At 40.6% G+C, this 17,153-nt stretch overlaps 1 protein-coding gene across 1 annotated transcript in view; it reads left to right on the forward strand.

Moving 5' to 3' along the window:
- ANK3 (ankyrin 3) overlaps window positions 1-17,153 on the forward strand; it is a 376,954-nt gene that overhangs the window by 321,513 nt on the left and 38,288 nt on the right. Inside the window, 5 exon segments of the mRNA XM_070364655.1 lie at window positions 1,326-8,774; window positions 8,777-9,112; window positions 9,736-9,810; window positions 13,919-14,050; window positions 14,946-15,089. Coding sequence (XP_070220756.1) covers window positions 1,326-8,774; window positions 8,777-9,112; window positions 9,736-9,810; window positions 13,919-14,050; window positions 14,946-15,089 — 8,136 coding nt within the window.

The raw sequence follows: 17,153 nt of genomic DNA on the forward strand, positions 1-17,153 counted from the left end.
TACTTAAATATGGGGTGTTAAAAATATGACTGTGCTTTTTAAATTTCCCCCATGATACCTTTTGAGAATTAAAAGTATAATGGATTATGAAAAATATCTGAGTGCTATGTGCTTTTTGTCCATAATAAAGACAAACCAGACATGGATACATTCTGTTGCGGAGGGATGTTTTCATATGCAGTATTAAATATTTTCATAAAAATCTCAAAAGGTACCAAGACTTAACATCTCATGGAAAAAGTGTACTCTTCTTTCTAAATGCTCTTGTGAAAGTATTTTTAAAGTTTGCACATTGTGCATAATATGGCATAAAAACTGTATTACTTCTTTGGCTCGTTTGCCATGATATATCGCGCATGAGAAAATGTTTTCAGTTGCTTTGCTTGCTTATGGTAACCATGAACCATATTTCTGGTTTTTTTCCCCTTTTGTGTGTGTGTGTGTGTGTGTGTGTGTACACATGCATTCTAAAATCATTTCATATTATGTTTCTTTTTTTCTTCACCAAAAGGAATATACTGCATGGAAAAGATCAATGCAAACATTCCTTTTCTTTGTTTTTTTTTTTTTTCTTTTAAAATTCGGACTCAGAAAATTTCTTGCTCTTATTGGCTTTTTATGGGTGTGAAGCATAACCGAATTGTGCATGGAAGATGCAAATTTAAAATCCAGTGGCTTCACAGTTTGCACATCAGTTGCCTGTCACTTAAAAGTTATTTTGGATTCTGCATGAAATAGGCTTGAGTGGTTTTCTAAAATAACAGTTTTAGACATTTAATGTATAGCTATGCACATTGATATGGCTCTGAGTAGGTGGCATCTGTATCGCTGAGAGGTTCAAGGAGACGGAACATTAGAAATTACTGAAATGAGAGTTATATGGTTGTGCAGAACAAATATGTACCTATACAGGCAAAACAGAAAGGCTACTGATATTTCAAAACCAGCACATAAGAAAGTCAATAGGAAGTAAGCGAACAGTTTTCCATTGTGGTTATTTTTCTCATCATTAATTCTTTCCTCATGTTTTTTATTTTTCATTGTTGGCCTCTTGGTTGCAGTGTGCTTTTTCTGTCTTTCATTTCACATTGCTCTGTGTTTTATTTAGTTTTATTTTTAACCTTGGATTAGTTGCGTCTATAGAAATTTTTTTTTTCCCTCTTAATTGTTCCTTTTGCCTCTTCCATTCTGAATCATGCAAACAATTGTACTTGCTTTTGTAATATTTCAAAGTTTACTGACCAATTTTTTTCTCTGGTCTCTCTGTTTCTCAACCATTTTTGTTGATTTTTGTGTTTGATTTCATTTTAAAATTTAAGAAACAGTTGAACGGAGTGCAGGAGCAACAAGATCCCTCCCCACCACTTACTCATACAAGCCATTCTTTTCTACAAGACCCTACCAGTCTTGGACCACAGCTCCGATGACAGTGCCCGGGCCGGCCAAGTCAGGCTTCACTTCCTTGTCAAGTTCTTCCTCTAATACGCCATCAGCTTCCCCGTTAAAATCAATATGGTCTGTTTCGACTCCTTCGCCAATCAAATCCACATTAGGCGCATCAACTACATCTTCGGTTAAATCCATTAGTGACGTGGCATCTCCGATTAGATCCTTTCGGACAATTTCTTCACCAATAAAAACAGTGGTGTCACAGTCTCCATACAATATCCAGGTTTCCTCTGGCACCCTGGTTAGAGCTCCCACAGTCACAGAGGCCTCACCTTTAAAGGGGCTGGCATCCACTTCTACATTTTCCTCTCGAACCTCCCCAGTGACTACCGCAGGATCTCTTTTGGAGAGGTCGTCAATTACTATGACACCCCCTGCTTCCCCCAAATCAAACATTAATATGTATTCTTCGAGTCTGCCATTTAAGTCAATTATCACATCAGCAGCACCGCTAATATCTTCACCTTTAAAGTCAGTGGTGTCTCCAGCTAAAGCAACAGCTGATGTCATTTCATCAGCTAAAGTTACCATGGCCTCTTCTCTTTCATCACCTGTGAAACAGATGCCCGGACATGCAGAGGTAGCATTAGTCAATGGATCTATTTCCCCTCTGAAATATCCATCATCTTCAACGTTAATTAATGGATGCAAAGCCACTGCCACATTACAGGAAAAAATTGCTACAGCCACAAACTCTGTGAGCTCTGTGGTTACCGCGGCCACTGATGCAGTTGAGAAAGTGTTCCCTTCCACTACAGCAATGCCATTTTCCCCACTCAGGTCTTACGTTTCTCCAGCACCATCAGCTTTTCAGTCTCTAAGAACTCCTTCTGCAAGTGCACTCTATACATCCCTTGGGTCATCAATATCTGCAACTACCTCATCTGTAACTTCATCAATAATAACAGTGCCAGTATACTCTGTAGTCAATGTTTTGCCAGAACCAGCATTAAAGAAACTTCCAGACTCTAATTCACTTACAAAATCAGCAGCAGCCTTGCTGTCGCCCATTAAAACATTGACTACGGAGACACGTCCTCAGCCCCATTTCAATCGAACTTCATCTCCAGTTAAATCATCTTTGTTCCTTGCACCGTCTGCCCTTAAGCTATCTACACCATCTTCTCTATCTTCCAGTCAGGAGATATTAAAAGATGTGGCTGAAATGAAGGAGGACCTAATGCGGATGACTGCAATACTCCAAACAGATGTGCCTGAGGAGAAGCCATTCCAACCTGAACTCCCCAAAGAAGGGAGAATCGATGATGAAGAACCTTTCAAAATTGTCGAGAAAGTCAAGGAAGACTTAGTGAAAGTTAGTGAAATCCTTAAAAAGGATGTCTGTGTAGATAAAGGACCACTCAAATCACCAAAGAGTGACAAAGGACACTCTCCTGAAGACGACTGGATAGAATTTAGTTCAGAAGAAATAAGAGAGGCAAGACAACAAGCTGGTGTGAGCCATTCCCCATCTCTGCCAGAGAGAGTGCAAGTCAAGGCAAAGGCCGCCTCTGAGAAGGATTACAACCTGACCAAAGTTATCGATTACCTAACAAATGATATCGGGAGTAGTTCCCTGACAAACTTAAAGTACAAGTTTGAGGATGCCAAGAAGGATGGTGAAGAGAGACAGAAACGAATTTTAAAACCAGCAATTGCCCTGCAGGAACACAAACTCAAAATGCCTCCAGCCTCCATGAGGCCTTCCACCTCTGAGAAAGAGTTATGTAAGATGGCCGATTCCTTTTTTGGAACAGATACTATTTTGGAGTCTCCAGATGATTTTTCTCAACATGACCAAGATAAAAGTCCCTTGTCTGACAGTGGCTTTGAAACAAGAAGTGAAAAAACACCTTCGGCCCCACAAAGCGCTGAAAGCACTGGTCCCAAACCTCTCTTCCACGAAGTCCCCATCCCTCCAGTCATTACAGAAACAAGAACTGAAGTGGTTCATGTTATCAGGAGCTATGAGCCCTCAGCTGGAGATGCTCCCCCGTCCCAACCAGAGGAGCCCGTGTCACCCAAACCGTCACCTACTTTTATGGAACTGGAACCAAAGCCCACCACGTCTAACATTAAAGAAAAAGTCAAAGCGTTTCAGATGAAAGCCGGTAGTGAAGATGATGACCACAATCGCGTTCTGGGCAAAGGCATGCGTGTTAAGGAAGAGACTCACATCACCACAACCACCAGAATGGTTTATCATTCTCCACCAGGCGGTGAAGGTACCTCTGAGAGAATTGAAGAAACCATGTCAGTCCACGACATCATGAAAGCCTTTCAGTCCGGTCGGGACCCTTCCAAAGAACTGGCAGGTCTGTTTGAACATAAATCGGCAGTATCTCCAGACGGTCACAAGTCTGCTGCTGAAACCTCAGCCCAGCACACAGAGAAGGACAACCAAATGAAACCCAAACTGGAGCGTATAATAGAAGTCCACATCGAAAAAGGTAACCAGGCTGAGCCCACTGAAGTCATTATTAGAGAAACCAAAAAGCATCCAGAAAAGGAAATGTATGTATATCAGAAAGACTTATCCCGGGGAGATATTAACCTAAAAGATTTTCTGCCAGAAAAACACGATGCTTTTCCTTGTTCAGAGGAACAGGGTCAGCAAGAAGAAGAAGAACTCACTGCTGAAGAGTCATTGCCTTCTTATCTGGAGTCTTCCAGAGTAAACACTCCTGTGTCCCAAGAAGAAGATAGTCGCCCTAGTTCTGCTCAACTCATATCTGATGACTCTTATAAAACACTGAAGCTTTTGAGTCAACACTCGATAGAATACCATGACGATGAGTTGTCAGAACTAAGAGGGGAGTCTTACAGGTTTGCTGAGAAAATGCTTCTGTCAGAAAAGCTAGATGTGTCTCATTCTGATACTGAGGAATCGGTTACAGACCATGCAGGACCCCCTAGCTCAGAGTCTGATAAGCGGGCCAGAGAAAAAGTAGTCACTGCCCCCCAAAAAGAAATTCTCTCCAAAATCTATAAAGATGTGTCTGAAAATGGTGTAGGTAAAGTGTCTAAAGATGAGCATTTTGATAAAGTGACAGTGTTGCACTATTCTGGCGATGTTAGTAGTCCAAAACATGCCATGTGGATGCGCTTTACTGAGGACAGATTAGATAGAGGTAGAGAGAAGTTGATATACGAAGACAGGGTGGACAGGACCGTGAAGGAAGCGGAAGAGAAACTGACTGAAGTGTCACAGTTTTTTCGTGACAAAACTGAAAAGCTCAATGATGAACTGCAATCCCCAGAGAAAAAGCAACGCCCTAGAAATGGCAAAGAATACTCATCCCAAAGCTCTACCAGTAGCAGCCCTGAGAAGGCACTGCTGACGGAACTGCTGGCCTCCGGTGATGAGTGGGTCAAGGTGAGGCAACATGGCCGCGAGGGACATGGCATCCCCAGAGCCGATGAGAGGAAAGCAGCCCATCTGCCCGGCAGCCCAGAGAGGGCTCCTCCCCAGCAGACCAAGGACAGCAAGTCCACAGAGGAAGCCAAAGGAAGTAGTTCTCAGAGCAAAGAACCAGAAGGGCCCCAATCTGGGTTTCAGCTCAAGCAATCTAAACTCAGTTCCATTAGATTAAAATTTGAACAGGGCGCACAGGCCAAAAGTAAGGACGTTTCTCAAGAAGACAGAAAGCCAGATGGCCAATCCAGAATCCCAGTTAAAAAAATCCAGGAAAGCAAGCTACCTGTCTACCAGGCGTTTGCTCGAGAAAAACAGCAGAAGGCCACAGACCCCTCAGATGAAACTGTCTCTGTGCAAAAAGATCCTACAGTACTAAAAGCTAAAGATGAGCATGCCGAGAGCAATGAGATGGTTGTAAATGATTTTAGTTCTGATGATGTGAAAAAACAGAGGACTGAAATGTCAAGTAAAGCGATGCCTGACTATTTTTCTGAGCAACAGGCTAAAGACTTGTCTTGTCATGTAACCGCAGACTTAGCAACAAAGGGACCATGGGACAAAAAGGTCTTTAGAACGTGGGAAAGTTCTGGAGCTGCTAATAATAAGTCACAGAAAGAGAAACTTTCACATGTACTTGTTCATGATGTAAGAGAAAATCATGTTGGTCACCCTGAGAGTGAAATTGTTGACCACAGGGATGAGTTTTTGTCTGTGACTGAGAGAGAACACAAATTGTTAACTAATGGCTCTCTCTCAGAAATTAAGGAAATGACTGTAAAATCTCCCTCCAAAAAAGTCTTATATAGGGAATATGTTGTTAAAGATGGGGAGCATCCAGGTGGCTCTCTTGACCAGCCTTCCAGGAGAAGTGAGAGCTCGGCGGTGTCGCACATCCCGGTCAGGGTTGCAGAGGAAAGGAGGACACCAGCTCCAGATATTCCCGATGGTTTTTGTGAGCCGTCGACATTTACAAAACATGAACTGTCGCCAAAATTATCCCAGTCAAGTATGACTAAAGAGACAGTTGAGACACAGCACTTTAATTCTATAGAAGAGGAAAAAGTAACCTATTCAGAAATCAGCAAAGTTTCAAAACACCAGAGTTATGTAGGCTTATGCCCGCCTCTCGATGAAACAGAGCTCTCCCCGACCAAGTCTCCAGATTCTCTAGAGTTTAGCCCAGGAAAGGAATCGCCCTCTAGTGATGTATTCGACCACAGTCCCATTGATGGATTGGAGAAAGTTGTACCACTAGCCCAGACGGAGGGAGGGAAAGAAATAAAAACTTTACCTGTTTATGTCAGCTTTGTGCAGGTGGGAAAGCAGTATGAGAAGGAGATACAACAAGGAGGTGTAAAAAAAATCATAAGTCAGGAATGTAAGACAGTGCAAGAGGCCAGGGGAACCTTTTACACATGTAGACAGCAGAAGCAGCCTCCCTCTCCTCAAGGCAGCCCAGAAGACGACACTCTAGAGCAAGTTTCCTTTCTAGACAGCTCCGGGAAGAGCCCTTTAACCCCAGAGACTCCCAGTTCAGAGGAAGTGAGTTACGAATTTACTTCTAAGACACCAGACTCGCTTATAGCTTATATACCAGGCAAACCCAGCCCAATTCCTGAGGTTTCGGAGGAATCTGAGGAGGAGGAACAGGCCAAATCGGCCTCCTTAAAGCAGCCTACAGGGGAGCAGATGGCTGCAGTCGAGCATGAAATGCCTAACAACGTGAGCAAGGACTCTAACCAGAGACCCAAAACTAACAGAGTTGCCTACATTGAATTTCCCCCTCCTCCACCGCTGGATGCAGACCAGATGGAGTCGGATAAGAAACATCCTTATCTTCCTGAAAGGGAGGTCGACATGATTGAAGTCAGTCTGCAAGACGAGCATGACAAGTACCAGCTGGCCGAACCGGTCATCAGGGTGCAGCCACCCTCCCCAGTTCCTCCTGGGGCGGACGTCAGTGACTCCAGTGATGACGAATCCCTTTATCAGCCAGCGCCAGTCAAAAAATACACCTTCAAGTTAAAGGAGGTCGACGATGAACAAAAAGAAGTGACCAAATCCAAAGCCTCTGCTGAAAAGGCTTCCACCCAGAAAGAATTAGAAATGAATGGACCTGGAAAAGATACTGAATTCGGCCTTGGCCTTGATTCACCTCAGAATGAAGCTACCCAGAACGGGAACAATGACCAGTCCATCACGGAGTGTTCCATTGCCACCACAGCAGAGTTCTCTCATGATACGGATGCCACAGAGATCGACTCTCTGGATGGCTATGACCTGCAAGACGAAGATGATGGCTTGACTGAGAGTGATTCTAAGCTCCCCAGTCAGACCCTGGAGCTGAAGAAAGATATCTGGAACACGGAGGGCATTCTGAAGCCAGCCGATCGCTCCTTTAGCCAAAGCAAACTCGAAGTTATCGAGGAGGAGGAGGGAAGGTTGGGACCAGATGAAGATAAGCCACCTCCTAAAAGTTCTCCATCTGAAAAGACTCCTGATAAGACTGATCAGAAGTCAGGGGCCCAGTTTTTCACACTAGAAGGCAGACACCCTGACAGATCAGTGTTTCCTGATACTTACTTCAGTTACAAAGTAGATGAAGAATTTGCCACTCCTTTTAAAACGGTAGCTACCAAAGGTCTAGATTTTGACCCCTGGTCTAATAACCGAGGAGATGATGACGTGTATGATGGTAAATCCCGGGAAGACGAAAATAAGCCATTTGGTCTGGCTGTGGAAGACCGCTCTCCAGCAACCACCCCCGATACAACACCAGCCCGCACGCCAACTGATGAAAGTACCCCAACTAGTGAGCCTAACCCCTTCCCATTTCACGAAGGAAAAATGTTTGAGATGACTCGCAGTGGTGCAATTGACATGAGCAAGAGGGATTTTGTTGAAGAGAGGCTCCAATTTTTCCAGATTGGTGAGCATACTTCTGAAGGGAAGTCAGGGGACCCGGGGGAAGGGGATAAAAGCACGGTCACTGCCACACCACAGCCACAGGCAGGGGACACCACTGTAGAAACCAATCTAGAGGGAAATGTAGAGGCACCTCCAGTGGAACCCAACCCCAGCGTCCCGACCAGCGGAGAGTGTCAGGAAGGCACGTCCGCTAGTGGCTCACAGGAGAAAGCAGGAGCAGCCACTAACTCCTCTAAACTTGACCCCAAGTTGCGCACGCCTATAAAAATGGGAATTTCTGCATCCACCATGACCTTGAAGAAAGAAGGCCCTGGAGAAGTGACAGATAAGACAGAAGCTGTGATGACCAGTGGTCAGGGATTAGAGAATGAACCTGTAACGGTGGTTTCAAATACAGCCAATAGCCACATGGGCGTTAGGCCCCAAGAAAAACATGATTTTCAAAAAGATAACTTTAATAACAACAACAATTTGGATTCTTCCACTATACAGACAGATAACATTACAAGTCATGTAGTTCTGACAGAACATTCTGCACCCACTCGTACCACAGAGAAAGCTAATCCAGTGAAAAGCTCATCAGAAAAAAAGACAGGGCTACTTCAAGGACATTGTGTGAGAGAGAAACAGAAAGTTCTTGGAGAGCAGCAAAAGACAAAGGAACCAATAGGGATTAGGCGAAAATCCAAACTTCCCATAAAGGCCACTTCACCAAAAGATCTCTTCCCACCACCAGATCATATGCCAAACATTCATGTGAGTAAAACGAAGCAGGTTAGTCAGTCTGAGAAAACCAAAGGCCTTACTACTTCTTCATGTGTAGATGTGAAGTCCAGAATTCCAGTGAAAAACACACACAGGGATAACTCAGGTTCAGTTAGAAAACCATGTGCCACACAAAAGCAAGGGCAGCCAGAGAAAGGCAAGGTCAAGCAGCTTCCATCCAAGTTGCCAGTAAAGGTAAGATCCACCTGCATCACCACACCACCACCAACACCACCACCACCAGCACCACAGTTAAAGTCAGGAAAAGTCAGCTTAAGGAAGTATGTAAACATTCCATTGAATATTTTAAGGGAATTAGTGGTGAGACCTTAAAGCTTGTGGACCGCCTCTCTGAAGAAGACAAAAAGATGCAGTCCGAGTTGTCCGATGAGGAAGACAGTACCTCAAGAAACACGTCGTTGTCCGAGACTTCCCGGGGTGGCCCGCCTTCGGTTACAACGAGGTCTGCTAGAGATAAGAAAACAGAGGCAGCACCTTTAAAATCAAAGAGTGAAAAGGCCGGCAGTGAGAAAAGGAGCAGTAGAAGGACTGGTGAGAATGAAGGCAGTCAGGTCTCTCGAGCACTCTTTGCTCACATCCTGGAGAACGAGCATAGTTTGTAAACACTTTCCAACCTGTAGACCCTAGTGCATGAGCTGTTGTGATTGCCTGTGGAGTGACTTAACTGTAGTTTCTCATTCCGTCATCGTCATCTGTGTGTGCTGTCTATATACTCTTCTCTCCTTCCTTTTAACCCAGCAACACTAGAGACAGCTAGGGAAGCATGCTGAAGATATCGGTGTCATTCAAGATGAGCAACTTTTTTTTCAATGTGCTAGTGCATATGATTCTGTCACAGTAAAAGCACAGATGTTGAAATGCCATCGTGGTGTTTTCACCCCCACGACACTTCTGTAGCTACTGTCGAGTAGCTAGCTCGTCAGCATGTTGAATTTCATTACATCGAGCATCCATGTAGTCTGACATTTGGCCTGATGTAGGTGAAAACCAAGTGAGTCATGTAAAAGAGGAGTGTTCATGTAGGTGACTAGGACACATTTCAGTGTACAGTGTTAGCGTCAGTCTCTCTGTAAAATCTGAGTACTGCTGAAAGCAATTTTCCAGTGTCGTGTCTTTCTTGATGATTGTTTTAATTAAGAAATTGTAAATCGTAGGTCCACAGAGTCCATGTGAACGGACAGATATCAGGATGGCAATAGTAGCCGATCACCTGGGACTCAGTTGGACAGGTAAGTGTGTATACACCTGAATGAAATTTCTTAATTTTTTCTTTTTCACAAATAGTTTATTTTTTTTAAAGGAATAAAAAACATTTTTAATCACTCATAATTCTATCTACCCAGAGTTAATTACAGATAATACCTTGTATACTATGTTTTTTTCAAAGCTTTTCTATGCATATGCACTATAGAATAGAAAATTTAAATTTATTTTACCTTAAATTTGAGCACTTTCTTCACAATGCCATTTCTGGTAATATATGATAACCTTTTTACCTAATGGAAGATTTATTGGGGGGCATAAAGGAAAATATACCTAAAGGCTATGGTTTTTATATAATACAAAATGTTGAAGCATGGTTTATGCCCTTAGAGTAGCTCTCTTAGGCAATAGTTCAACTAATCCATGCCTAGGTTTCACAAAGTTTTAATTATTCATGAGTCATTGTCACAATTTTTGTGATATACACACATTATTTATAATACACACATTTTATTTACCTGAAACTTTTAAGGAGACTCAGTTTTATGCTCAAAGATGTATTTAAAAGGAAATCTTATGTCACTTTTTTTCCCCAAAAAATGCTTCCTTTTGTTTTTGGTAATTTGATTTGTTTTGGGACCTTCTGGGTCGTCACTGTCGTGCGGGTTTTTCGCCAGCTGTGGCAAGCGGGGGCTGCTCTCAGGCTGCAGTGGCTTCTCTTGCCGCAGAGCACCAGCTCGAGAGCACGTGGGCTTCAGCAGTTGCGGCTCCCGGGCTCTGGAGCACACGCTCAGCAGTTGTGGCACACAAGCTGAGCTGTTCCAAGGCACGTGGGATCTTCCTGGATTAGGGATTCAACCTGCGTCTCCCCCATTGGCAGGTGAATTCTTTACCACTGAGCCACCAGGGAAGCCCATTATATCACTGTGATAATAGAAAGCAAGGATCATTGTCGATAACTATATAAACAACAAAACAAAGGATGACAGTTAAATTTTGAATTAAATTTTTAAGAAAAAGGATACAGATAAATGAATCTATTCAATTTACAAAAATAGTTGGATTCTGTGAAATGAATGAAACCTTTTATAATTGGTGTGTAGAAAAGGAATATTTGGCTTGATTCCACTTAAGATGAAGATAAGGCTGTGTGTCAACTGGACAGTACTGCTTTGTATTCTGATATTAACTGGGCCCCTCAAATCCTACTTCACATGAATCAGAGAAATTTTAAATTTTATAGATGGTATGTATTTTTTTTAATGCACAGCCAAACAACATAAAAGTTAAACATGCTGCTGCTGCTAAGTCACTTCAGTCATGTCCGACTCTGTGCTACCCCATAGACGGCAGCCCCCCAGGCTCCCCCGTCCCTGGGATTCTCCAGGCAAGAACACTGGAGTGGGTTGCCATTTCCTTCTCCAATGCATGAAAGTGAAAAGTGAAAGTGAAGTCACTCAGTCGTGTCCGACCCTCAGCGACCCCATGGACTGCAGCCCACCAGGCTCCTCCGTCCGTGGGATTTTCCAGGCAAGAGTACTCGCGTGGGGTGCCATTGCCTTCTCCCAAAAGTTAAACATAAATAAATGTTAATTACTGTCATATTTAAAGTCATCTTGCATACTATCAGGGACAGACATTCTCAAGGAAGTAATTATCTATGCTGTCAAAAGGGAGGTTATGAAACTAGATCGTGGCACAAAAGGTCACCTACAATTATTTTTTTCCAATGCCCTGAATCTCGTGCCACCCACCCTCTTCATTAAAAGGACGCCTCTCCTTCTGCCAAGCCCTGCCCTAAGGCACACTGCTACTGACCTAATCTAGTGGAGCTCTGGAAAAAACAGGGGATCTGAGTAATCCTTTGCAGACTATTAAGAATTAGTAGCAGTTCATCATGTATAAATATGTATGAACATAATATTTATATTTTCCGGGTGGCTCAAACAATAAAGAATCCTCCTGCAATGCAGGAAATGCAGGTTCGATCCCTGTGTTGGGAAGATCCCCTGGAAGAGGGCACGGCAACCCATTCCAGTTTTCTCGCCTGGAGAACCCCAAGGACAGAGAAAGTCTGGTGGCTACAGTCCATGGACTCACAAGAGTTGGACTATAGTCCATGGGGTAACAAAGAGTCAGACATGAAGTGACTAAGCATCCATGCATATTTTAACACTGGACATTATAATCTGAAAATGTCCTGGAGCTAATGTTGGTTTTGTAGTATTACTTGCCCATAACTATTAGCTTATTTTCTTTAAGCAAAACTAGTCCTTAGTTTTTCAGAGTAAACGTTTGGAGATGTGACATGAAAATAAGAAACATAAAGTCATAAATTTTGTAAATTCTCAGTGACAATGTCTTTGCTCTTCACTGAGTCTCTAGACAAAGGATATGGTTTGGTCATGAGGACAATAAGGATTACTGTCCTTAAGACACAAAGAGATAAGGAACTTTAAAAAAGTTAACTTTTCTAATTTGAATTACCATATACACAATGAAGGTTATTAGGAAAATTAGCATTTAGAAGGACAAAATTTAAATCCATCCCTCAGAACTCCTGTTAACAAGGAACAATGTACTTTGATTTTTTTTATAAATAATTTTGAAAATGTTCTATACACAATTAATTTTCTTTTTATTTCTTTCTGATCTTGGTTTAATGGATAAGTAACATCCAGTACACATACTTTACAATGGTGTTTTGCTGTCAGTACTAGTGAATTATGAAATAAATTCAGGTTTTGCTTTTTGTTGGTAAAAGGAAGAGAAAATGTGTATCCCATATATTAAGGCTAAGTTCTGCTCTAATAAGATGTAGTTTCATTTCTAGAAGCACCCTAAAGGCTGAAGGCTATAATCAGTTTGCCAGCCACTGCATTAATTAACTCTTCTTTTGTTCAGCACACACTCTGTTTTCAGTTTTTGAGTAGGACAAGCCTACAGTGGACATTCATGTATGTAAATAACTGTCTACAACCCTGTGTACTGTCACCGTAAATTTCTAGAAGTTAAATCAGTTGGCCAAAGGATATAGACTTTTTTGAGCCTCTGAATACATTTTGCCAAACTGCTGGAAAGGTTCTTAAGCAGGATAGAATCTCAGCCAATTCTTTTTCCATGGATTTTCCCATTTCTTACTTTTTATAATCACTTAAGGCTAATACACATCTGACAGATTTTTTTAATTGTACAAAAAATATACACTGAAAGGTAAGTCTCCCTATCATCTTTGACTCCCAAATTTCACTCCCCCAGGGCAGCTATTCATATCATGTGTGTCCTTCCAGGGATAACTATCTGCATTTACAAGATTGAGTGTATGGCTGTGTACACTTAGTTGGACAGAAAGCTTCTCTCCCTTTTATTTCTTACACAAATGGCTGCATATCATAGACAGTGATCTGGCTTTGAGTCATTTCACCTCCCACGCGGCACTGATGAAACTTGAAGGCATATAGAATACAGTATTATGTGAGGAAAAGATCTATTTCATGAATATTGCCTAGAGAAGAACCCTACTGGCTCCTCTTATGGCATGTTTATGAACTGTAGATCCCTAACTGTCTTATGGGCTTCTCAGGTGGTGCTAAAGAACCCACTTGCCAATGTAGGAGACGGAAGGGAAGCGGGTTCGATCCTTGGGTCAGGAAGATTCCCTGGAGGAGGGTACAGCAACCCACTCCAATATTCTTGCCTGGAGAATCCCATGGACAGAGGAGTCTGGTGGGTCATAGTCCATGGGGTCATAAAGAGTTGCACAGGACTGAAGCGTCTTAGCACACCTATCTTATATGAAGTTTGCTTCAAATTGCAGATAATAATTTGGCTAAATTAAAAGAATCTATCAACATCCTCTTTGAACAGATTAAGAATCTTTATAAAATGATCTCCAAAAGAAATCTGATTATAACCAGGGAATTACCTCAAGAGAGAGAAGTCACAGCCTGTGTATTATCACTACTTTGCTGTGAAATCAAGTATATAAAGATTAATGCCCAAGGCTGTACTTGGGTTTTACTATAGAATTCTTTTCCCTTTTTTTTTTTTGGTGACATTTAAGCATTACTTTTATAAAATATATGTGATAAAAGTATAACATGAAATCTTAGTAACTCTTTTTCTTTTCTACAGAACTGGCAAGGGAACTGAATTTTTCAGTGGATGAAATCAATCAAATACGTGTGGAAAATCCAAATTCTTTAATTTCTCAAAGCTTCATGTTATTAAAAAAATGGGTAACCAGAGACGGAAAAAATGCTACAAGTATGCTGAAACTATATTGCTTTAACTTTCAAAACTGCATATGTCTAATATTTCAGATAAGCCTATTAAGAAAACCACAGTGATCGTAAAATAATCACAAGTCTTTTGAAGTTATACTTGTTTACTTTCATGCTAACCTTCTAAACTTCTGTCTTTAGGGAGCTTTTTATGAAGCAAGCAGTAGGGGATTTTTACATTTTGTCTGTAGTTCTATGACCATCAAAAATGAAAATATAATTCTAGCTGTTCAGTTATGAGGTGGTGGTGGGAAAGACTGTGACGTTACTGCTATGGCCAGAAATGGATGTGCAGGAAAATAGAAGGATAGGACCAAATAATTTCATCCAGCCTGCTCTGTGATGGCAGAGAACTCTCCAGTGTTCTGGGGTTTGGGGTGGTTTAGTTTTGCTGAGGTGAGGGAAAGAGAGTGGTGTATATTGTGACAAATGCCAACCCACAACAATGTGCAGTTACTGTGAGCTTGCCTGAGTCAGCCTGACCTTAGTAAGGCATTAAAATGGTAAGCATCAAGTACAGAGGTGACCAATTCTGACAGTCTAATGGGAGGAAAGTGTTTAAAGTTTTATAAGTTCCCCTTATAACTAAAAGAATCTAGCTCTCTTGAGGCCCATCTGCTCTGCACCTTACCAAGATGGAATGAATGTTGATGCCATCACACACAGCTTCATAAAATGCTTCTTAAAACCCTAACATCTTTCCCTAGAACTATGAGCTTTCTGAGTCCTCTGAATAGTGAATATTGCAGAGCTGGAGTAAGGAGGATCTAAAATGTCAGGAGGGTCAAGAAAGCCATGCCTTCATATGAATATTGTGAGGATGTAAAAGAAAATAATGTAATCAGGTTTTCAACCTTTTTTTTTTCATCCTTTTTCAGCTGATGCCTTAACTTCGGTCTTGACAAAAATTAATCGAATAGATATAGTGACTCTGCTAGAAGGACCAATATTTGATTATGGAAATATTTCAGGCACCAGAAGTTTTGCAGATGAGAACAATGTTTTCCATGACCCCGTGGATGGTAATTGAATTTAGTGTTCATATTTACTTAATCATTTGGTAAAATTTGAAAGTGCAGTAGGACAAAGTAGTCATGTAAAACCAACTAAATTGTGATTTGCTTGACTTAATTTCTCATTTTCACAGCTTATTCTCTGCCACAGTCTGCAAACAAACACTCTGTTAGAACAAACTTGATAAATGTCTGTTATATAAAATACAAATAATGAGGTATAAAGGCCTAAGTTAACTGAAAGAGTTGGTATCTCAAGTATATGACCAAATGGAAGAGAATTTAATATCTAGAGAACATGCTGATTTGTCACTTTTTACATTAACCTAAAACACAAGAAGACTCTTCTATTCCTATATGGGTAAAATCAAATTGTGGGTTATTATACAAATTGTTAAGTAAAATGCTTAATTACTGTTTTGAGAACCAATTATTTAAGCATGTGCTTAAAGAGGCTAATATATCACTCAAAAAGCTGTTTTAGTTATTTAGCATTATTTTAACTTCATAGGATGCCATTTTTTGTTTGGCAAAACCTTATCTGTTGTGTATAATAAGGTAGCATAATTCCTAATTCAATGAGCATAGATGTCGCCAATAACATAATAATTCCTCTTTTACATTAGCTTAATTTATATAATAATGTCATTTCCTTCACTTTGTAAGTTGAGGCTTTTTTTCATCAAAGTATTAAGAAAAGTATTATAAATATGTTTTTCAAAATGCTCATCTACCTTCATAAATGGGAATTTATTCCTATAATGAATTTTGAGTAAAAAATGATTATGTGGAGGCCAGAAGAGGAGCTAGAGATATTTTTCTATTATTTCAATTTTTGAAAAATATGGTGATTATTTTCCCATTTTTAAACAGAAAAGTTAGCCAATAATCAGTAACTTACAAATCTGCACATATGACAAAAGATCTCAAAATTCTTAGAAAGTTTCTGCTTACTAAAGTCAGTAAAAAAATTTAAAGTGTACCTTGTTATCCCCGTAACATAAACATGAGGGTAATAATGTCAAAAGTGGTTTAAGTTTATAAATACTACAGAACCTGGAGAAAAGCTCTCTTCAAGGCTTTGTCTTATAGATGAGACCATGTATTGGTGCCCAGACTCCCTGCACACAAGATAAAGATAGACCAGTGTTATATCAAAGGTTGAATTATTGCCAAACCACAGTTTATAGAAGATTTTAATATTCTTTATTGGGAAATTTAAGAAAAGTATTTCTAATAAACAATATCATCAGAAAACAAAGTATTCAATGGAATTGAAAGTCTCATTTAATTTTAACATTTTAGAATCAGAATATTATTAAATTTATAAGGACTTTCTTGTTCCTACATCTTAGTATTTTACATTCCCTATTTTTAAAATTCTTAGGGAAATTTAGGAATGTTTATGAAGTCAACTTTATTTGTGCAGACTATAAACCTCATGTAATCTTAGACAAATTTTCAACAATATTTTGGTTTATGGGTGACCATAACATAAAAAATGTTCAAAACCTATAGCAAGTTGAATTTACAGCCAAAGCTAAATTGATATTTACCTTGGACTAATGGAAAAATTATACTTCAGTTTTGCAGACCAATAAGTCAGAAAATGTGCCTGGTTGCCTTTTTTTCCTGTCTCTCCTCTTTGCTGAACTTTTGTGAAACTTCCTTTCCTCACCATGACCAGACCATTGTTGACTTCTCTCTCTGCTGAAGGAGAAAAATAACTGCCTTAGTACACACAGCAAGGTTTAAAACATGGGAATTGCTCCCTCCTTCCCCTTTGCGTAGGCTGGTTAGTAAACCTCTGTGTTTCACAGGATTGTCATGAACATTCAAAGGCTCTTTGCAAGTGGTTCTCCTCCTGTCTGTTGTGTATCATTTCTTTTCTCTCTTTATTTGATTCGTGGTTCTGAGTGGGTCCCTGCCACCAAGTTCACCAAGACTTCCATACATACACAATCTTTTCATCTCTGTCACATTATGATACCTGAAAAGTTTACATGGAGTCTTTTCTACTTTATCTGCCTTTGAAATCCTTTTCCTAACATCTTTCTAGATTTTTTTCCACAG

This window comes from Bos mutus, chromosome 28, assembly GCF_027580195.1.
Source record: "Bos mutus isolate GX-2022 chromosome 28, NWIPB_WYAK_1.1, whole genome shotgun sequence".
NCBI classification, from domain to species: domain Eukaryota; kingdom Metazoa; phylum Chordata; class Mammalia; order Artiodactyla; family Bovidae; genus Bos; species Bos mutus.